The sequence below is a fragment of the Cardiocondyla obscurior genome, linkage group LG13, assembly GCF_019399895.1.
Source record: "Cardiocondyla obscurior isolate alpha-2009 linkage group LG13, Cobs3.1, whole genome shotgun sequence".
Classification (NCBI taxonomy): domain Eukaryota; kingdom Metazoa; phylum Arthropoda; class Insecta; order Hymenoptera; family Formicidae; genus Cardiocondyla; species Cardiocondyla obscurior.
In genome coordinates this window covers 5798369-5822427 of record NC_091876.1, presented here as the reverse complement: position 1 = coordinate 5822427, position 24059 = coordinate 5798369, and the positions used below count along the sequence as shown (strand labels likewise).

Here is a 24059-nt window from a genome sequence, read left to right as displayed (position 1 = left end):
AACAAAGGGAAAACGCGGCTAATGTAAGACGTTAATCAGATTTATGGCGCGGCCCGATGCCATAAATCTGCGGAAGCCGGCCCGTTGGACCGTATCGCCAAATCGCCGACGGGAAGAATCCGATCGGGCATCGCTCTTCCCTCGGTCAAGTGGGGCGAGAGACGTAATTAATTATTAATTAGGATCACCGTCTCCGGCCCGGGCGACCTCTCGACGACGGCGTAACGACTTCCTTCGTGCCCTCGCCCCTAAAATAAACGAGCGGCTGCAACGGAGACTGCTAAGTAACTCCATGAATTTTCCGGCTGCGCCCCCCGGCTGCTTCGTGCACCCCTATTCGGCGGGTGTAGCTTCTAATCATCCCTATCTCCTGGCCACACCCTCGCCTTCAATGACCACGAAGTCTATCTTTTCCGCGATGAGCATTCTCGTTTTTTTTTCTTTTTTTTGTCCTCATTCTGTGTTCTACAACGAAGTTTTCTCCAACCCTTCGCTAGTTTTTTCTTTCCCTGTTTTTTTTTATTTTATTTTTTTTTTTTTTTTACGCGACGAGCCGTGTTTCCTTGCTGTTCGGGCGCAATAATTTTTCCTCGCTTTCGCCGCTAATACGACACAAATCGGCCCTAAGGCCGTCGTGGGTCGTGGCGAAAGGCGTTAACGGCTGGCCTTAACGAATCTTCGGATGTTCCCTCTGACGTGTATACGGCCCGAGACCTGCGTGCGACACGCGAGCTCTCGGCGTGCACTACGATTTGAGAATTTATTCTCTAGCCGCTGTCATTATTTCCCCTTTCGTTCACGAATCCGCTGGTGTCAGTCGTGAACTAATTCGAAGTACTTTTAACCCGCTCGCTCACGGAACGGCTCCCGACGACGAATGGACACGCGAGTTGGCCGAACCTTAAATAGAAGGCACATTATTCTTAAAGCAATTGAATTTAAAATCGCGGGTCCTTCTGGCGAGCCGGCTCGCGTTATAAATTACTTAAAGGTCACGCGTATAGGCGAAAGTACTTGCGAGCATCGCGTAAATTATTTTTCCAATTCCGCGGAAACAATTTTATCCCTGATCGCGTAATATAAACAGCCGGGAATGATTTATCATCGAATCAATGATGGCCGACAAGATGCGCGGCGTTTGAATTAATTGCCGGAGATTGTCTCGCGCGTTTGTGTACGGGCCGCGCCGTGGAAATACATTCATCTTACGCGGACGTACGTCGCACGCTCGAATCGTGACGAAGAAATCGACGGCAGGAAACGGAGGGCGCGAAAAGGGGAAAGGCGGAAGTAAATCATGCAACCCCCGTGACGACGTCGGTGCGATGACAAACGAGCGCCGTCGACGTCATCGCGCAAGAAGTGGAAACGACATCTGATAACGACCTTAATCGCATTAAGGTACGTCTCCCCCGCTTCCTCCCCCTTCCTTCCCCCCCCCTCCTCGGCTCGTCGCGATCGCGTCCCTAATGTCCTGAGAAAAACCACCACAATTGCAGATAAATCGCTCCCGACCGAAACCGGGAGGTGGCGAAGATATCAATATCTCACCGCTGACAGCTTCTGTTTCGCGCGGCGTAGGTCGGCGATAATTAACGCGCGTCGAATTCAATTCGAGAAACTAATCGGAATCGCACGACGTCGATTGCGCCGTCAAATATGCGCCGGCGAGCTCGTACGTCGCATTTTTGCAACGGCGTCTCATCCCCCGCGCGCGCACAAAGAGCATTTCGTCACGCATCGTTCTCCCGAGGGTCGCGGCATTCTTGACGGCTTAAACGCACTCTCGGGTGCCCCTTTGGAAAAAACGAATTCAAGCCCGCGGAGAAGGGTTAAGCCGCACACGGCCACTTTTCGCAGTGTATCGCGCGCGATGTGCAGGTCGTGGCGCCACCGGGATTACCAACGCGATCCGGAGGCGGGCTTGTATAGCCCGTCGTAAATTAATGCAAAGGCGAGAGAATAGCGTTACGGGTGGGTGAGACGGGGGGGAAAAAAAAGGAAGGTGGACGGAAAGGACGAACGGCGGCCTTTCGCTGTCCTGGCACAGGTACGGCGACAGCACGCGACGACAATATGCTGCGCGCAACAAAATCATCCTAGAACGAGGGTGAGAGAGAGGGAGAGGGAGGAAGTTCGACCCCCTCCGACGACAATGCGACATTTCATTATTAACCCTCCCGTTGCGCCACAGTACGTTCGACCCCAAAGCGAGATTCAAATTAAACACGCAAATATTTGCGTATTTTATTCCCCGGGTTTTGTCGGCCGGGCGCGTTTTGTTACCTGCTTGTGGCAGCGCGCGCCGAGTTTAATTCGTTTTGTTATAAATACATCAGCGGCCGCGGCAAATTACCTTTTACGAGTACAGCGGGGAAGGGAACAGGGGGGAGGGAGAGAGAGAGAGAGAGAGAGAAAGAGAAATAGAGAGAGAGAGAATGAGGAGGAAGAGAGAAAAAAATGCACGCGCGCGAAGTTTTCCTCGCGCGACGGAATAACGTCGGGTGATAGATTTTTCGGTAAAATTGAGTGAATGGTGGCGAATTATACAAAAATCCGTGTCCATTGTTTCGGAAATGCGCCCGCTGTTTAACGCCGCACCGGTTAAAATAGTTAAAATCTCCGCGGGGATCGCTCGCGCGTCAACGTGCAACGTTAATTTCGTTTCGACAAAAAAAAGGAAAAAAAAAAAAAAGAGAGGAAAGGAAAAAAGCGTATGTATTTTTGTTAAACTCGCTCGATCGAAAGCGGATACGCGATAAAATAGATAGAAACGCATATTAAAAGGAGAAATAATCTCGCTGTCGCGAGCGGATCAGTTTTGTAAATAAAGTCGATTGTTACTCACCATGCCCGTACAGATTCGGAGTAGCAGCCGGTTTCCGGGTTCAACATTTTACGATCGCTATCTGACCTGAAAGGCAAAGAACAAAAGTCATTAAAATACAAGTTTTTATTATTTATACATATAACAAAATTTATATATAAAAATATATATATATCATCAAAATGCATAATTAATTTTGTTAACGTTTCTAATTAACGACGCAACGCGCGTCACTTCCGGCTGTTCCGCGCGAATACTATCTTGCAGAAGAAGTAGTTAACAAGCGCGACGACGACGACGAACGGCGATGAGGCTGTCGGCAGTCGGCGTATTTTCGCCCAACCTGTTAACAGTGACGTCGGTAAAGATAGACGAGCGACAACCGGCCATTATCGTCTCAACGTAGTCGACACGCGGGATGAATAATATACGCGCGTAACGAACGCGCAGGGGCGGGCGTCGATGGTGACAAGGTGTAGACCCGTGTTGCGCGTTCAAGTGTGGAGGACACAACGTATGTGTCAATACGTTTATTTGCAATACGCCTATCGCGCGTGTAATAACGAAGCCCACGCTCACGCACGCACCCGTATTTCGCTCTCCTCTCCTCTCTTTCTAGACACTCTGCATATTATACCGCCGTGATTTCGCGACATCGATACGTTTAGCTGTTAGCGAAATTTATTGGACTTTCTTTCCGACCGGGATTCATTTACGCGCCGGCTTTATTCGAGTTATCGCCCGACGCTGCCACGACGGATAAACATCATACTTCTGTACGCCGGCATATGGAACGCGCGATTGTTACCGGAAATGAATGGAGATGTGCAATGCGCACGAAGTAACGTTAAACAGGCCGAAGCGGTGAGCGTTAAATCTTCATTACGGCCGAGCGACCGGGGGCCTTTCGAGCCTCGCTGTCGCGGCGTAACGTGATTTAAGAACTTACGCCGCTGTATCAAACGGACTAACGGGTACTTATTGCCATAATCGCGTTATAGGCGCGTTTACGAAGCCTCTTGTCACGGTCCGGACGTATAATAAGTTACACAAAAGGAGCTACTGGAGTCCGCCACGCGCGTTACGTCGCGCGGACCGTCGAATAATATCTCTAATGAAACGGAACGTTTATCCGAAAGTCACGGCTAATCCTTTGATTTCTTAATCGGGACCGCGCGTGTTTGCGTGTTGTGACAGCGGGCGCATTATCGTGCAACCGATTACGCGCGGCGTCGTGGGCTGTTGGCGAGAGGCGGAGTGAGGTCGTGAGAACCCCATCTGCCCACAGGAAAAGGGGTGGACGAGGGGCGAACGGATCGAATGCGGGGCGAGGGTAGGAAGGCGCGCTTTCTCGTCGAGGGTGGAAATCACTGTCCGCAGGCATTAGGCATTCATGCGTGCCGGTTGCGTGAGCGCGCGCGTGCGTGCGTGCGTGCGTGGGTGTGTGGGAATGCGAATTCACCACGGTGGAGAGTCGGTAGGAATGTGATTTTCGGTGCAATATGTCGCAGGGACGAGCAAAACTCGCCCTCGGCCGCGGGCCGTTCGCCGGAGAGTCAAAGAACCGAGAGCGCGAGATACGCAAACGCGGGCGCGCCGGTCGAAGTGGAGAACGCGAGACGAAAAGCGAAATCGTTTTTCTTTATTGCGCCGCAAAACGGAAAAGGAGAGCGGTTTTGTTTTTTTTTTTTTTTTTTTACTTTCTACTTTTTACCGCGAGAAGCCGCACGCGAAAGCATGAAATTCCTCGACACGCGATAAAAGCGCGAGCTGAGCAGATGGATTCGACTCCGTGAAATCTCTCCGCGTGCTCGAGCCGTCGCTTGCGATTTATTGGTTTACGGTGTTACAAATTAGTCAGTGTATAATTTTGCCGCTGGGTGTTTCGCGCATCACACCGCGTCATGGAATGCGAAAAGACGCTGAGTGTTGCGATGCTCTTGCATTCGTAGAAATTTGTAACGCAACGCGGAGACTAACGCTCTCTCGTAATCCGAGAGAAGTGCCGCGATGGCTTGATGCGAACATGTGAAATTATACGACAAACGAGCCGCGTTGCGAGATTTGGTGACACTGAGTCAACGGGTGTCGATATGCAATTAATATCGCTCAGAGATTTCACGGTGCAAGCGACATTTCTTATATTCAATTCAACTCCGCCGATTAATTAGCCCGCCCGCGAGATAATAGCACAGGTACAAATGCATGCCGTATTTATTTTGATAATTCCGCCGCGAAACGGGAACTCTAATTAAAATCGTTTCATCGTGATCGGCAAAGCGGAGCACTTCAAATCTATACGCGGAGATTGCCGCGATGACAGATTGTACCGAATGACGATTGCACATTCCTTTGTCAAGTAGAGCGTAACTCAGCGGCAGGCATTCGAATTAATAAACGTAGCTTTCAATCTATCTTTGGACATGACCACAGAGCACAACTTATGCAAGCAATCGATTTCACCGAAAGTACGGCGAAATATAGATTGTTGAACCGAACCTTTAAACCAAAAACTAGAAAGACATTGTGGAAAATGATATTTTCTCACAGCCGTTTAAACAATAACGAGTCGGAAAGATTAAAAAGAAAAACAAATTTAAAAAAAAGAATAAAATAAAATAATAATAAAATAAAATACAAGAAAATGTAAAAACAGAAATCTATATTCTTAGATAAAAAAATTTTTATGGATAAAAATTGAGATAAAAATTACGTCGCTGTTATCGCCAGACTCGACGATCGCGAGGTGGCGAGTACAATGACGCGCGATGATTTACGGGTCGATAACCGCCCGATACGCAAAGGCCCTTTTAGGTATAAGAATTGAACCCGCGGTGCATTGCGCAAATGTCGTGTCTCCCGTGACATAATCACTGTACTTAAAGGGAACGGTGGTTCCACTCGTGACCGGGTTCCCATAACCTCGGCGTTGTTAAATGCCGAAGCGAAATCACGTCCCACACGATCGGCCGTTTTGGCAGGTGCTCCGTCCACGGAATTCCCATAAAAAGGGAACGCCGGTTCGCGCTACTTTAATTATGCTCCACCTGCCCCCGTCGAAATTCCCATGCCGACACGGCAGGGAAATCCGGCGCGATTTCTCGTCGCCGTAACCGGGCGTTACGCATAAATCAGGGCGAACGAATATTATTTAAATATTTATGACGATTGTAACTGTAATGACATGCGTGACCCCCCTGGTTGACCCGTTAACTAAAGAGACGGTCCCGACAGCTTTTAAATATATATAGAATATCGTAATTGAACGACGAATTTAACTTTTCGCGACGCTTTTTGAGAATGCGTGACGGCGGTCTCGATATTTCTTGAAACGAAACAACGGGAATAATCTTCAATTTGGAGTTTGAAATTTGATTACACATTGCGAAATGTTATTCTGCTTCGAGAGCTGGCGATCGCGGTGATGAGCTGTGTTAGCAAAAATAACAGATCACCACGATCGGCGTTGGCCACTTATATAAGCCTAAGCGCAAAACTGCCACCGAGAGCATTCCGAGCTGATTTCGCGGAACGCACCGTCATCGAAATGAAATATCTGAGGTATCGCACGATCGCCAGGTGGATTGCGCGTTAAACAACAAAGAATAAGATAGGAAAGGAGGGCTCGAGGTGTGCGAAATTATTTCGACGATCGCGGAGAAGACTAGGTTAAAGTTTAGCTCGTCGTCGCGATACCGAGCATCGGGGTCTGCTTAACAAATCACCCTTTTAATCACGTGTGGCTAGCTGCCTCTAGTCATTTGGTCCTAATGGCGGTCTCTTGTTTAGGCGCACCGGTCGCAACGCGGTAGGTGCTGAGCAATTTCGTCCGGGGCCGCGGCCGATACCCCGAGACGTTTTATTTAAACCACCCCGGGTTCATTAGTCATCGTTCATCGGACGGCGCAAAGTATCTCTTTGACGCGCGATTCGATCCGCGAGGCTCGTTTCTTTCACCGAGGCTGAAATATCACCTTGCGCGCCTCCGAATTCGTCCGAGGAGAGAGAACCCCTTTCTCCGGATCATTTGCGATATATCTCTAATAAATGTAAAATGTTTTCTAAGATTTAGAATTTGTATATATAATTTCTTTTTTTTTTTTGTAACTATTTTTACACTGTCTGAAACTCGCGTCGTTTGACGAGCGCGGACGTCACATAGATAGTAACATTGGCAAAGTCAACGAGCCGCTACGATCTCATCAGCGGATGAAATCAGCGCGAACCCGCGTGAGTTCCGCGCCCTTCCGGTTCCGGTGTTCCGGTAGGCTTGCTCTATCTTTCGCTCGCTCGCTCTTTCTCGCTACCGAACCCTTTCTGTCTCTCTCATCGTTACCGGGGAACCCCTCCGGCTTCCGGTATTCAGGTGGGATACACGCTCAGTCGAGCGTCGTGACGTTTCGGATCCATAGATCCATGGATCCTTCTTCTCTCCCGCTTCGTTCCGTTCCGCAATAGGTTGCACGTCGGATTTGCTTTCGACGGTATTTCCGGCGGAGTACGACAAACATGAAAATTAATTTATTAAGATTTTATCTTCCGCGGCGCACAAATTCGAATTCAATTAATTAAAATCAGAAGCGTAATCACATGAGAGAAAACGCTATTTTTATTCAATAGCCATGTAAATGAAAATCAAAAAGAAAAAAAAAAGTAAATTTTGGTACTTTTATATCGCTAGATTTCAGATTTAACGATGCTGCGTCGATCCGTTTTTATCCGCCTCGGCGCAAAGATACGATTATAGCGATTAGATACGATCGCAACCTGTTACGATGCGCTTCTCGTCCTGCGATCCGCGACAGGTCCGAAATCGGCCCGCGCGAAGGGAGACGTTTGAGAAAAATATTCCATACATTTGGCGGCTTTACGCACTGGCCATTTTTATTGCGCCACTTTTCACTCGACAATGCCGGGCGAGCGTGACGGCGGGTTCGCGGCGGGTTCGTGACGCTGGTTTTTTTTAGGCTCGGCCGATGGGAAAAAGCGATCGCGACCGGAAGTGGAAGTGGAAGTGGAAATTGAGGCAATGAGAGCGTAGCCCGACGCCGCTCTTATCGAGACATCGTCGGTCTCTGGTTTCCGCAATTTCCTATCTGTCGACTGTATATACGTCCTGCAATAAAAATACATTTCATCACGCTGCGCCGCACCGAAGCTCGCGCGCGTCGATCAGCCCGATCAAGCTCGTCCGACAGCCAGAATACATTTCGTGTACAAATTGCGGAATAAATATGAGATAAGGAGTCGAAATAAAAATCGCGCGGCATGATTTTATCGACAACACGCGTGACACATGTGCATTTTTAATCTGCCGGAATTAAATAAATTTTAAATATTATTTCCTCAAAGTGTCACTTTTAAATATAAATAGAATTTTACTCGTAAAAAAAAATTTTTCTTTAATGAAATTAGCTGCGTTAAAGATTTTTCTCTCGCGACTTATAATCGCGGCGCGAAATAAAGAATTCAGTCAACTCGACAGTTCGAGAAACGTTCCGTCGCTTCACCAAAGCGCACTTTGTCTCCTGGATTATTACAACGTACCCAAGTGCGCCGCTGAGAAAGAAAGATTTGCGTGTCGGGCGGCGAGCAGCGGTAGCGCGCGTGGGTCGCCTTTGTGTCGCGGTGGCAAATATTTTCCCCGAGGTATGCGAAATCCCCGGCATCGGTTTCGCCCGAATCGAGGACGGCTCGATGGCGAAAACTAACCGTGAAGAGAGGAGCCGCGCCGCGGGAAGGCGAGAGGGGACGGGCGACGAGGGGCAGAGAGAGAAGTTTACCCTTGCGGCAACATTGCGAGAGTGCACACCTGGCCGAGAGCTGTGCAGCAGCTGCGGCTACAGACCCTCCGACGCCGACAGGGGATGAAAAGGGGAGGGAAAAACGAGCGCAGAGCGAGCGGAGAGTCGTTGTGGGGCATCACGGTTGTCGCGCGCGAGAGGTATGACGGGGAAGGGAGGCGGGACGGGAAAGAGGAATGCAGGGAGAGATGCGCAGGGGTCTGGATGCTGAGATTTCAGTTACGTATTCGTCCTGCGAAGGTTTCAACGCCGCTCGACGCTGAAAAATATGACTAGGGGACAGGGTACGACTATTTCGACCGATAAGCAATGCTTCTTATACGGTATAAATGCGGAGAAACAAATAAGTCGGTTCGCTATTTCGCGTTTCACGCTACATAACGATTGTGCGTTCGCACTTTGAATTGAAATGCGCGTAAATAAAAATTTAAAGAAATGCCATGGGCGCGCAGCAGGAAAACGAAGAAAGGTTGCGTCTGAAAGTCTAAATATATCTTGATAGCGATTAACTACTAAGCGATGGATTAATTAAATGATTAAATGAGCAGATATCCCGATTATAAAATAATACAAGAAAGGGGATTAAATCATTTTCCTGCAGCGTAAATAATTCTCCATTTGTCTGCCGATAGATTCCTTAAGCCGTTCGCGCTCTCTTGACACAGTTCCTTTCGAAGGGCATGCAGGTGAATTTATTCAAATGCCGATCAATTCAAAAGGGCTCATCGACACAAGCGTTCCGCCGTCTCTCCCGTTCTTTGCCCTTTCCATACCTCTTTCTCTTTCGCTCTCTTTTGTCATTCACCGTGTACGACTCTCTTGTACGATGATCTTCGTCAGCAGAAAGAGGGCTAGGGACAATGACCGTGATATACGATTCTCAAATTTGTTTATAAATGCTCAGGATGGCGCCGTTGAAGGATACCCCGGGTCTGCCGCGCGAAAAATGCGTCCTCCGTCATTCCCCGTTACGAAACCGACAGGTTACTCATAAGAAATTACGTCAAGGGCAAGGGTTATTGAGACGTCACACACGATACCCGTTCCACGGCCACCTAGGTGGCTTATTTACTGGATTATCGGTACACGGACTCGTAAAAAAGAAAAGAATACATTTCTTTTTTTTTTATTACCGAGAGAAGCGATTTAAATAAAATTATAATCTGCCCCCTTTCTAAGCGTGCCTATATTTTTGTCATTTTGGTAAGAAAAAAAAAGAAATAATTATAAGAAAGAAAGCGATAGACTTTCCGAAACACCTGAGTTAAACCCTTGTTTTTCACACGCTATTGCGAGGTTGCGCCCGTCGCTTTGCGCTCTCTTGTACCAACGGGGTAGCGCCAAACGATCAAATTAAGGAAAATGAAAAATGTTTGCCGGACAGTTGGTGTAGCAAGGTGGGTATTACCTCGAAGAGACAAAGCTTCATGGGACGAAATTACAAAAGAAGCGTGTCCGAGGCAAGGAGGAAGATCCGGGAGCCTAAGTTTATTTACATCACAGTGCCAGGCTGGCTCTCTCGTTGCTTTGTGGCATGCTTGCCATAATGCATATTAATAGGAAATAATCCCTACGGAGGTGGGCGCGGAAAGCGACTCGGAATACCTTTCGGGACACCCGACATGATAGAGAAAGACAGACGAAAAAGGAGAGAGAGAGAGAGCGAGTCAAAGTCAGAGCAGGAAATATACTCGCGGATACAAGCAAAGCGCTTTAACGGCGTGACGTGGAAATTTCGTGACGAATTTCCACGCCGGAGATGAATATTCATGCGAGTCGTGCGAGCGGTTCGCGCTGTTGTTACTTTTTCGAAAAACGCGATTAAAAACTTGAAAACGCGTCCCCAAAAATGACTGGAATGCTCTTCCTTTTTTTTTTTTTTTTTTTTTTTTTTAATTTGAACCAGTTCTTCGAGAAGTTAATCAGTTTCCAAATTTTACCGAGTCCCTTCCATATTGAGCTAAAAAATCTTCGCTTTCAGTCGATACCTCACTTGACGAAGTTTGGATTATCAAGCGACGCCAAAGAAGATAGATATTTAAATAACAAGTTTCTCTTTTTTTTTTTTCTCGATAAGACACGAAAAGAATTCAGGTTTCGAGATTGTGTTCCTCGAATAGAACACTAGGTTGCAGTAGCGATTCATTGTTTTTCCCATTCTCGCGCGAGAATTTTTTTAAAAACTCTCCCGTGACTCGGAAAAAAACCTCATCGATTTACTTACAAATTAATGTTTAACGGAAAACGATTTTTCTCCCTGGACGTTGGCAGAGAGGCTTGTCTTCGGTTTTGCTATTAATCCTACTTTATTCGACGTCTTATCTATGCGTTTTAATGTCGGTTTTTCTTTCGGGAGAATTCGCGGCATTGTCGTGCCGGCGAGAAATTGACATTTCGACAGGCACGTCCAGCTACCTGCTCGCACAGAAACGGCGCCGGTATGTTAGGACATCCCGCCGATCGTGTTTACGCTGCATTATGAATGCAACGTCTCGCCAGCGAAACGGAGACAGCACACGTGCGGAAAAATTCGCATGCTTTTCTTCCCTTTTCTTCTCCGCTTCTCCCGTTGCGTGTGCGTGCGCGTGTGTGTGTGTGTGTATTTTTTTTTATATATATATTCTTTTCCAAATCACCATGTCGCGTCGCGTCGGCTTCGGTCGGTTAGCTGCGAAACGGAGCTGTTCAAATATTAACACGGAAAACAGAGGATATTCCCAGATCTTGCTTGGTTTCGTAACACTGGTAGCCGAGTTTACACGTTTACCCCGAGGTTAGGTACTCGCTCGTGTACTCGCTCGTGTTTGTCGACACCTTGGCGCGTCCCTTTACCCGCGCACGTGCGTACACGCATGTGTGCACGGTGAATGCATGTAACTTACAAGGCGCGGTAGCGCGCGACTGATCGGTACCCAACGAGCGCGGACTCGCTCACGAGATTACATCACGAGATCGTATTACGCTCGAAGTCGGTCCTCTCCTCGTGGACACCCTATATTTATAAGTTCTAATCACGGATACCACGGGCTGATAAAACGAATCCATTAACATATTCAATATTTGATCGCGCGTATATGGGGGCGTAATCTTGTCACGTGCAAGCGATTCGAATAACAGAATCTTTATAAACGGCAATGATTGCGCAAGAAACTCTCGGGACAGAAATCTTAACGACTTAATTATAAATGTGTTGCAGATTTTGGTGAAAAATAGGAAAAAAAAGAAAGAAAAATATTAGGATTTTTCTCTCCTGAAATAACAGTCCCTTCGAGAGGCGGCTGCAGCTTCTTACGCGTGTCATATTATGACAGTATATTTGCAGAACTAATCGTAGAGATCGTTCGCAACAGGGACTCCACTAATAGATTCAATATTTGATCGACATACGTATACAAAGATCCAAATGTCATGTGCAGTCAACTAAATAGCCCGTACTAATTAAATTATTTAGTCCTAGGAGAATCTTTATAACAAATTAGACTAGAGTCTGAATAAATATGTCGCGTTATTATTTAAATGAAATATTTAATGAAAAATCCGAAATCATTTCTCCGGCACGCTGTCGGAGAGCGGTCGGGCATCCACCGGATACGCTCGAATTCACTCCCCACGGGTCCCGGAGGGAAAAATCAGTGGCCGCTGCCGCCGACGCATACCGAAGGTATAACCGGCACAGACAGTTGGGCGCCCAAAGCTTATTGCCGGAGAAGGGCCGCCGGGGTCCTGTGCGAAGGACCTCTCAGGTAGCCGCCGTCTCTCTACCTTCGTTACCGGTCCCCCTCTTCGCTCCCTCCCCTTCCGCCTCATCTCTCTACTGCCCCCTTGAATGATCCGTTCGCTCGCACGGCGGCCCAGGGGCCCTGCAGTCCACCCCTAAGCGGAGCCTGATCACCCTCCTCCCCCTCGTGTTTTCTCAACGAGCACACCTGGTCTAAGCTAGATTCTAGGCGAGGACCGACAGGATAGTTAGACACGGTCCTCGGTGATTCTTTTTTTTTGTTTTTACCGCACCGATTTATCGAATGTCCCCTTAACGTCTCTGTATTTTATTATACAATAATTTTGTTAAAACGCTCTTATTAATTAAATTAATGGGATAATATATTTAGGTAACGTTAATAGATTTTTACAACTTTATTTGAATTTATTTTGAAATTATTAAAATTATGAAACGAAAAATCTTCAAAGAGGTTCTAGCTTCTTCGTTTATAATTTATTATCGTTTTCTAAACGACTTACTGATGGTCGTACCCTCGTACATTGGCACAATTTGTATCAATTAATGATTTATCTCCCGGGTTCTCGTTGACTGATGGGCAAACGTCTTTTTAGACGATTCTCTACAAATTAGACGACGTTAATATGTCTTTACCGGTTAGTCTCCGCGGCGAAATATCAGCTCCGCATTAAGTAACAAGGGAATCGTAATCATGTATTGATATCAAGCGCGAAGCCGACCGTTCGCGGCGCACTCGATTCGAAAACGAAGAAGAGGACGCAAAAGAAAGAACTATACGAAAGAGGGAAGAGAACAAATGGCAAAAGAGAGAACGAGAGCGATAAAAAAGAAAGAGAGGGACAGGCGATGGTTTCTCGTTACAGAACTTCCTGTATGGAAATCACAAAATGCCAGTCTCTGGTCCTGAGCCTCGTGTCTGGCACAATAATCTGAGATTTAAATCAAATCTAGGCTATATAAACGACCCCTCTGCGCACGACCACCGACGTCTTCCGGAAGGTGGTCCTTTCTCTCCTCATTCTCTCTTTCTGAATGGAATGTGAAGGAACAGAAAAAGAGAGTGAAGATCGTTGAGGTAACAACTTCGTAATCAGTTTCGCGTAATTTTAATTATAGGAATACGAAATTTTAATACAACTGCAAACGATATTAACTAGAAAAAAAAAAACAGAAGAAAGTCGTGAAAATATTTCTAAATTATATCTATATATTAAATATTATTTAATTATTATGTTATATTATTTCATTGTATTATTTAATGATATTAAAAATTTTTTTTTTTTAATATTAGTCGGTGTAATCAACGTCTCTACAATTTATATTTTGTATTTTTTTGTTACAGTACCAACGTAGCTGAATAACTCCGCTGCTGCGCATCGATCGGTGAGTCAAAAATATTTTTTTATAATACCGACGTGATGCCGTTATAAGGGATATTACTTTACACGTACATTACACGTAAAAAGAAATTAATGTAAGATAAAATATTCGCGTAATTCGTGTGCATCCTCATAATCTTATTGTTAGAACTGTTAAACTACAATTTTTGTAATACGACTAAAAATAAGAAAAGAATTTATTCTACTGCACTATCTCTCTTTCTCTCTGCTTCGCGTTATATGTTTTTCTTTTTCGTTTTTTTCTTCTTTTTTTTTTCGTTTTTTTTTTTTTCCTCCGCTCACTCGTCTCCCGAACACGAAGATATTCCGGCTGAGTTGCGCCTTCTCCCGAACTATCGTGGACCGGATCGAATAGCAGCCGGGACCGCTCAGAGGCAAGACGAAGAGGGAGAGAGGGAGGGAAGAAGTATCGTGGACTCGAAAAGAGTGTGTAGCCAGGGGTGAAATCCGGTAGCCGCGACCATGTCGACCCACGTTTGCGTTCGACGGGGCGCAAAACGGTCGGGCAGCCGCGAAAAGATTTCGTGGATACGGACGCGGGAGAGGCCATCAAAAGATATCGCGGGCGATCCGACGCCGCGCGAGCTCGGTTGTTGTTTCAGAGGAAAATATCGAATGCGTTGAAATTATCGCAAATCTTGCAAAAAAAAAAAAAAGAAAAGAAAAAACACAGCTGTAATAAAAGAACCAGACAATTTATTCCTTTTCTTTCCCTGAAGTAAGTATGTGATTTAATATTTTATTAAATATAATTGTATAATGTTATAACATTAAACGAGGGATAACTATTTGTCGATATACTGATTTTGCGCACTGTCGAGAGAGACTTTCGCAACGCTATATGCGAATACTGCGCACGGTTACGCGAGGTAAAACCATAGCAGAAACGCCACACGTGTGCCGCGTGTGCTTTGCACCAGGGCACGCTAATTAAGACTCGTTGCGGTTTAAGACTTTCGTTGTAGAAAACGAAAGAATATTAGCGAGGAAAGAAACAAAAAAAAATAGACAAAAAAAAAATCTGGGACGTCAACGTCATTAGTTCCCATTAATTTAGCCCACATTTTCGGTTTTAAACGAAGTCCAGAGTAAAAAATCGTAAAATTTCTAAAGATTATCTCTGCATCTTTAAATCCAAAAACGTCTAATTTTTTTTATATTCTATACTTATGCGACAGATCGAAAAGAAGGAAATCGTCAAACGATAAACTTGTTAAATCTTCGTTAATGCATATCGTCAGAACGAACGGTCTACATGCGTTGGTTAAACTGCTGGGTCTCTCTTTTCTGTACGTTCAAGTCGATGCCGAGAAGAATGGAAATGTCACGACGACGCGTGCGACACGATCGTGTGTCCCTTCTTTCTTCGAATCCAGGGCCCTCCGCTATAAAACGACAACGGTTACGCGCGCGATCGCATAATTAATTCGTCCCGCCACGTGTCACGCGTTGACTTTCGCCTCACGCGCATCACCTTCCTCGCGTAATTTCGAACGAGGAAGGAATGCCGATCGCGCGCACTTACTCACCCGGCCGCCGCGGAAAAACACGGACTTTCTACCGCGCATATCGAATTACCGGACGTGATACCGCGGGCGTCACCGGCGATGCTCGACAGCGAGCGCAAATTGACCGAAAACCCGTAACAGAACGGACCGGCAGAAGTTGCCGGCGACACGAATCGCTTCGCAAGAAGCACTCGTTGAAGCGCGAATTACGCTCGGCGTTAAAAAAAAAAAAAAAAAAGTTAGGCGTCGACTTGGTGCACGAGTAAGTAATGCGTAAGAAACAGCGCGCGAGTACCACGCCTGCTGGTTTCGCAAACGGCTGAGAGCCGACGGAAATGAGAAATATAATTTTATATCGCTCGTACGTACGTAGAAAAATATTAAACGAAGAACAATTCTTAATGAAAATCTATTTCCGTTCGCCGGGGAACAATTCGCGTTACTAGCGACGGCTAAAGACGCGCCTCGCGAAAGAATCGGCAGCTGCGTTGGCGGCGCATAATGAAAGACGCGAGACGCATACGAAGTATCTCTCCGCGACCCGGCCGCGAGCGTAATTGTTCGCGACGTACTTGCGAAACTTGCGCGGATCGATCGCGGCCGCGCGGAAGCTCGTTAGAAAACAAACCGCCGCGGCGGCTCCGGCGACAATCGCGGCCGAGCCCGGTAGTTCCGTGCGAGCGAGCGAGCACCGATCGGAAAGCCGATTTTCTCCCTCGTCCTCCGAGGCGAATTTAATATCCGTGCGCAACGGGGCGACGGCGAAGATGACGCCGACGGTTCTGGCGCCCGCGCGTACACGGCCGCGCGTGTCCGTGTGTCAAAACCACCGCCAAGGGAGTTTCTTGCTGTAACTAACTACTCGCAAATTTATCGAGGCACCGACTCGAGTTTCTCTCGCCTGCCGGCGGCGGTTCTGGAAAGGTGCGTGGGCGGAGGCTACCGCGCCGGAGGTAACCGGGGAAACTTTCCAACAGTTTCTCGCCTCCTCCGTTCCCCAGTCCCCGCCGTCCCCAGTCCCTCCCCCTTTCGTCTTCGACCCCTTTCGGATGGTGAGGTGGTTTGCCGGTGGTGGATGGTACAGCGCCGAGGCGGCGCTACGAGGACGAAGGGATCCGCCGTCGCCGTCGCCCGCGAACTTGTAGTTTATGAATTTATAGCGGCAGAAAGCAGCAGCCGGTGGCAAAGGCAACCGAGTTATGCACGCTCCAGTTTATTCCGTCTCACCGCCGAGATTTTCCGCATTGAAATTTTCACGAGGGAGAGAGAGAGAGAGTGAGAGAGAGAAACCGCGTAAGGTGCCGACGTTGTCCGCCCGCGCCCCGGCTCCCTCTTGAGCTAGACGACGCTTTACGGGCACACACTTTCCCGCACTCGCCATTAACATCGTTACTTCCGAAGTGTTTCCTTCCCCGAACCGAAAGACACTTCTCACGAGAGAAACTGAGTTTTTCGCGCGCTTGATATTTTTTTTTCCCTTTTTCCTTTCCTCGAGAGAGTAGGTGGTAATAAGCAGATGGTAATGATCTTCACCGCTTAATTTTTTTAAAACACAGAGTTCTTACGAGGGGAAAAAAAAAAAAAAACCTCCGCTAACACCTTCTGAAATAAGTTTCACGGTATTTACTAAGAAATACGTTTGACGGGATATACGTGGTACAGCGCAGATTAAAAAGCACACGAAGACTCGACGCCGCGTCTCGCGGACCATTTAAAAAAATGTCACCCCGGCAGCTACGCGATCTGCGTGTAGGTCGCTACACGCCTCTCAAGTTAGGTGCAGCTCGGAAGCCGATGTAACCGCATACGCCTATTCCGTTTCCTGCGAAAACACGACGAGTTCCAATTACACAACGGATACCTAACGCAAAGTGAGCGGGCCGCGCGCGTTAATTTCGCGCACACGTACAAACAACAGTTACGTTAAAAAAATAAAAAATAAAAAAAAATACATAAATAAACAACATTTTTTTAAAATAAATAACAACAAAAAAGCGATTAAAACATCCGAGTCGCAGCATATTTCTCTCGCGCTATCCGTAAATAATCCTCTCTGGTTTTTTCAACGTTTCGATATTTTTTTATTGAATACGTCCACTAGTCCCGGAGTGAGATCGCGCCGCTCACGATACGAGCAGATGCTCGTCGAGTTGATACCGCGCTTCTGCGAAGCGATTGTGCACGTGCGTGTGCACCGGGGTGCGTTACGTACACGCGACACCCCGGCGGTGTCGGCGTGTCACGGATTCTGATACGGTCACGGTGACCGACGACGTCTCTCTCCCGGGTCCCCTCGTGACACCGGGGTCTCGAGAGCACCCACCGTGTCTCCGGTGTGACACACTGAATGCGTGGGACGGATACCTCTTCGGGAATCTTCATTGATTACCTCTCTGACCGTCTCCTCTCTTTCTGAATTTAGCCGGTGTTCTTTCATTTTTTTTTCTTTCACGCGCGAGCCATGAAAATTAATATCGCAACGAGACGCGGTCAAAATTAAAAAAAATAATAATAATAAATCCTGATTTTTTTTAACATGCAACGATTATAAATAAATAAAAGACACATTCTCGAGCTGATTTATGTGCCTCTTTAAATCCAGCGTGTACAGCGAGCCCGACGGGAATCGTCGTCGTCGGCATAACGGCGATCCGGCAACAACGATAAAAGGGAACCGGCGTTTCTCACGAGGCGGGCCAATATTTGGTCAATAATGTCAATAACCTCGCGCATGACACTTGACGCGCTTCTCGTCCTTTTGCCGTGCTGCGCGTGCACACGGGTGCCGCGCAACAACCACGGGAAACACGCCACGTTTCCCCGGCCGAACATGTGCATCGTGACTAGCCAGTTAACGTCTCGGCGACGAGAAACACCCTGAGTCATCGATGAGCCGCGGCGTTGATTCTTCGACGAAAGAATACCGCGTAGAAAAGATTTATCACGAAAAGAAAAAAAAAATGATTTGACACGTTCGCTATCAAGGAATTCCGGCCGAAGATCGTCGTAGATTCAAAGGAGTCGCGCTATCTCTCGAAGTTACGCGACGCGGTAATGTAGCCATCTGTGTAATCCAAAAATTCATCTACCGAGAACGGGAAATCTTATACGTTCAGTAATGGCGAACCATTAGCCCCCATATCGTCGAAACCCTATAATATCATGTTGCCGGGACATTATGTAACTCTGCGCGTCCTATTAAATGTCACTGCTTCTCCGGACGACGCGAAAGCGGGGTCGAGATACCGGCGGGAGGCAGGGGGACGTTAATAAGACGCACCGGCGGATCAATTAATTAGAGATGCGCAATTAAATTCGTCGAAAAGCTTCGCCGGACGAGAAGGCACGCTTCACGGGGACGATGATCCTGCCCCTCGGGCCTGAATAAAAAGAAAGAGCCGTCACGCTACGCCCGAATTGTGCGGCAAAAACAAAGAGGCTGTAAAACGCCGGATCCGAGAGCACCCACGAAGAAACTGTTAAGAATTCGTCGGGCGTCTTTCGGCGGAGCGAGAGTCGGACGTTTACAGATAAACTCCCTAATTTGCCACGTGGCCGGACAAGAATCCATAAATCCCGAACGCGTGCGCCGTGTTAATTTCTCTATTTTTCTCTCCTTTTTTTTTTCTCTTTTTTTCCGCCGGTATAGCGGGACACATCGCGAAATAATCATCGGCGCGGAACGATGTTTATTTTGCGGATACTCGTTGAAGCGCGCTCGATTAAACGTCCATCATGTCGGTAAATTCACGGTGAAATTTCGGCGAAATTGAAAAACCAACCGTCACACGTCGGGGGGCCCCCTTTTCCTCCTTCTCCCCCCCTCGATCCTCCTGCCACCCCCTTCTCGTCGATATCGGCCGCGCATTACATTGCTGAAAAATTTCGTTTCCGCCTTGACGGCGAAATTACACGTTCAAACGGCGCGCGCGAAATCGAGAATTAAAGTTGGAAGGCCGCCGTACCCGCGACAACTTGTCTCGGCGTTTGCCGCGGCGATAAATTATTCATGAATCCGGCTGCCAGCGAGAGGAGAGAACTCGCCGCGCTGCCGCCGCGCCGCGTATCCACGGCCGACGGTGTCAATTTTTTCTCAAATATCTCTCTCTCGGCGGTAGCTCTCGAAGCTGTCGTTTCGATCCAGCCGAGGATTCGCTCGGCCGGCACCGTAAACAGTGGTTTCACTTTTGGCCTGGCTAATTATGCACCGTCGTAAATCGAAGGTAAACACACGGCCGACGTGTCCGTACCTTCTGCCGGATTTTACAGAAAGCGTCGAGTGTTACGTACGATTTTTACGGACTGTCCCGCCTTTAATTTAATAATTATAACGTAATTTTCCTATTGATTTAAAAACGATGGTGATTACGTCTGTCGATCGACGCCCACGTCAGCGATGGCAAATTAATTTGCGCGAAAACCTCACGGAGATCCTTGAAAATCATGAAACGCGGGAGAAAGTTAACGGTGGAATAATACCGCCGATAAAAGTCGAAACATCGTTCATGGAACCGTCGTAGCTAAGCGAGCGTGACGGGTAACAAGTGTCGCCGTTTAATTAGCCGACAGATACACTGAAGACGCGACTATAAAAGATCATCATCATCAGCTTACCTCGATGCATAAGCACGCACCGCACGCACCGCACGCACGCACCGTGGGCGTTGCTAGTCGCGACGAGGGTTGCTGTCATCAATTAATGGGCACGCGATGGCTCGAGATCACTCGAACGAAACAAGACTCGGGCGATCGGGTCGAAAACGTAAATCAATTTCCATCGAGCTTTCACCTGTGGGCCGATAAGCGGGCGCGATGACGCTTCCAAATGTCAAAACGCAAAAAGGATTCATTCGCGGTAAATTTTTATTTAGATAAAGTTACGCTTTGTCATAATTATTTCACGGTCCGGCGCTCGCGAGGACAAACAGAAACGGTAAGATTCCAACGCGGATCGTGCGTGCACGCAAGTTATTTCTATGCAACGCGGCTCTTCTCGCAGGTAAGAGAAGTGACATGCACACGCGCATTAACGCGCATCCGATTCGCGTGCCTTATTGTATAAGTATCGCCATCATACCGTCAAATACGTGACACCGGTACGAATTCGGGTGCCATTAACTAGCGCATTCAATTTCCACGGGATCGACAAAAGCGTTGAATTACAAATTCAAATCCCCCGGCACGTGTGTCAAATACGTCGGAATTCTTTTCGCGTCAATCCACCTGTAAAACATCGCGCGATGGTTATAAACCATTACGCGCCGTCTATTCCAAAAATAAATTCCCGACCGCGGTATAACGACGTGAAAAAAAAAAAAGCCAAAAAAATTTCACGCGTAATTAAACTGTCCCATCGAAACTAATTATTCGTAAAAATACCGTGTCTGCATAAAAGTCCATTGATATACAAATTAAAATGTTACCTTTTTTTAATACGCTGTGTGATCTTATAGCAGTTCACACGTTTGAGACTAACGACATATTATAATTAATAATTTTACGTGATATTCACGACTATTCGTCACGTTATTAAATCATTCATTAAAAAAAAAAAAAAAAAAAATGCGATCAGATAGCGATTCATTCCCAGTAATTAAGAACAGTCTTCGGTGCCCATAGATGAGCGATCCTCGCGCCAATTCGGATCCAACCGCTAACTCTTGAGTGCCCTCAAAGGGTACTCGAGTAATCGCCACCCACGTGTGCCAAATGTGTACGAAAGTTCCGTATAGATGGGCGCGCGTGCGCACGCTTTTACTCAGAGGCGAAGTAGTTGAGAGAGAAAGAGAGCACTCGAAGCGTGTACCGAGCCTAATTAGGGATACCCTGGGAGTGGACGAGCATGTGTGCGGATCCGCCACGTGTTTCTTTCGGTCCAGGATGATACGTCCGTCCATCAGATACGAGCGAGCCTCCCTCGTTCTCCAGATTGCATACGTGAATATATACACGTGTATACATGTGTGGATTTCTCTCTCTCTTTCTCTCTCTCTCTTTCGTTTGCTCTCTTCCGTACTATGTTTGATCGGAAGTGCCTTCTCCGAGAGCCCGAAGTGTTTGCTCTCGTTGGTAGAACGAACGGCCGTTCGGTTTGTCGGTCCCATCTCTCGGACGCGAGAGGAGACCCCCCTATAGAACATAAAGTTTCAGACGGACGCGAATACTCGACCCGTTCCTTCCACGCGAATCGCAAACGAGGGGGGCATTTAGCGCTGCCGCGATCGGCGACGCGAATTAAAGAAAAAAAAAAAAAAAAAAAAATCCTTTCCTCGGTGTCGCTCAGCAATTTTAGATCCAACGTTTCAGTGATTTCAGTCGCTCGCCATCCGGAATAAATACCGAGCCGGAATGCGAAAGTGTTTAATACCCAACTTTTGTTTATCGTAGTATATACTTCCGTGATCGTTCACCGTTTCTATCTCACGTCGAAATGATTCATTTATCATAAAATCCGATTTGAACGGTTTGGATGAAACATCGCCGTCCGCTGTCGGCTTACAATATATCCGATATAATACTCGCTCGCCACAATTTGACGCAGTTTACATACCGTTCGAAATTATTTTTGCATTTTTAACCATGCCTTTAATAACTTAGCGTGGACGCGTTAGTTGGTTTCCGATTGAATTTACAGCCGCGCGCGGAAGCCATTCCCGTGCGGTGCGATTAAAATTTTCGTATCATCGTACAACGAGATAACGTAATTACTTGTAAAACGAAAAGCGCGGGTATTGTAACCAATTGTCGATTTCGAATAAAATCCCAACGCCGAGTTCGATAAAAGAGCCGGAGATTTGATCTCGCGATTTCTTCATTAGCGGAGTGCCGACAAATTAAGTAAAGAGTCACGGGGGGAGGGGGGGAGGAAAACGAGATGAACGGAAACGGAAAGCGACAAGAGCGAGAATTGCCGGGCGAAAAGAAATTTATTAACGACGCCGGGGAGCACGCTCGCGATAAACCGAGAAGTTCGTCGGACGATTACGACGAGGTCGGATGGACGATGGTAGTAACTACCAAGTACTGACACCCACTGCCATATGCATTGGCGGCCGGGAACGGTGGCCCCTGCTGGTGGCTGCGCCGCGCGAGATGATTTAATGCCGAGGTTGCCCCACCCTGGAATGCGACGTCGTTTGCGGGAGATTTTCAAAAATAATATCGGGCCACCCGAGCGCGCGAGCCGGCCGACAATATTACGCGCCATTCGAATACATTACGCCACGCATTATGCGTGCGTTTGCGTTCGGTGCCCGGCAAACTTTTCGAGCAATTCCGCAACTTCGCTTCGCTAGCCTTTTTCTTTTTTTTTTTTATATATTTTTTTTCTCCGCCGCGGGCGAAACGTTTCCCTCTCGACTCTCGGGAGTCTCGAATTCGTTAAGTAAGACGTGCATATTTGTCGCAAGTTTTACGGTTAGATATTGAAATTGTTAATTAGATCTCGGAGGTTCTCGGAGTGTAGAAGTAAGAGATTACGTTCGCGGACAGTGTAAGATTCTCGTTATGTCAGTTCTTATTAAAGTAGGTTGGCCGGAGATTTTTTTTTTTCTTTTTTTTTTTTTCTCGAGCGCGATAAATTGATTTTTTTGCAACACACTTACGCGAATAAATTGCCAGACCTATTTTCTTGTCAAACGTGTCAATACTGTTATTACGAGGCTTTACCTGTCCAACGAAGCGGTTATTACTTTCTCGGTACGTATCATTACGCTTACTATGTTCGCGTCTTCAAGGATTCGCTTTGCCCAGCGAGACGTTGGTCTCTGTCGGTCGAAATTGAAGGTAACTTATAAAACTGGGACGCACAAAAGGCCGATGTATACAAAATGTAAGCATTTTATCACGATAATTTAGCATTTCTGTAATAAGCCGGCAAATTATTTTACCTCTGAATAACGCGATATCTCGACATTGAGCATCAATATTATGTCATTTTTAATACTAAACCCGTGGCAGAAGGGCCGTTCGGCCGAGAGGATTATATCTCGTCAGGGAGGATTTGCAAAACGAAAACAGTTCTTTCCTAAAGAAGATGTGCGCTTTCCTTTTGCAAAATCGCTCTTTGCATAAATAGTCGGCTGATATCGTTGATATATGATCGTAGATCGATATCACGTCCGAAGAACACAGGAACAACGCATAGGAATTCGGATGCGGCCCTGAAAGTAGCGACCCGGCCTCTTTCGAGGACATCAGGTAGGAATATATTAAAGGCTCCCGACGGGAGGTTGCCGGTCACGTCCGAACGTGTCATATTAGGATAACCAGGTCTCCAGGATTCCATATCTCGAGACCCCTGGGCTTCGCTCGCAGCTTCTCTCTCGGGTATACGTCGCGCGATATATACGTGAAATCCTCAAACACCGAGCGCCTCGATCCGTCGCTTAAATCGTATAATTTTTCAGGCCTGCAATTTTCCAGAGAGTTTCCACGACCGCTCACCCGCAGGCAAGAGACGCCGTGAAAAGTAGACCGATTTACCATGCCTGGTCCCTCTCTCCCCCCTCCGCTTTTCTCGTTTTCCGGTACGCGTTCATAAATTATTCACCATTCACCCCGGACGCCGGTTTTCGAGTAGTCTCTATACAGTATCCCCGAGTCATCCGCAGATCACGCGCGTATTAACCTCTATTGTTATCGCCCGAGATATTATCAAACGAAGAGGTCGCGAAAAGTCGCTGTCCTGGAAAATAAAAAAAAAAAGAAAAAAAAAAAAGACGAGACGGAATTATCGAGCAGCCTGGCGCGGAGAATAACATTGCTAAGTTTTTCTCATAT

At 47.1% G+C, this 24059-nt stretch overlaps 1 protein-coding gene across 9 annotated transcripts in view; it reads right to left on the bottom strand.

Moving 5' to 3' along the window:
- Nucleotides 1-24059, bottom strand: part of Soxn (SRY-box transcription factor soxNeuro) — a 252806-nt gene that overhangs the window by 36484 nt on the left and 192263 nt on the right. For all 9 annotated transcript variants that reach the window (XR_011546555.1, XR_011546554.1, XR_011546559.1 and 6 more), the window contains one exon: nt 2849-2914. Coding sequence is in view for 2 of the 9 variants with exons in the window: in XM_070665484.1 (XP_070521585.1) it covers nt 2849-2914 (66 nt within the window). In the remaining 7 variants the exon portion in view is untranslated. The remainder of the gene's footprint in view (nt 1-2848; nt 2915-24059) is intronic.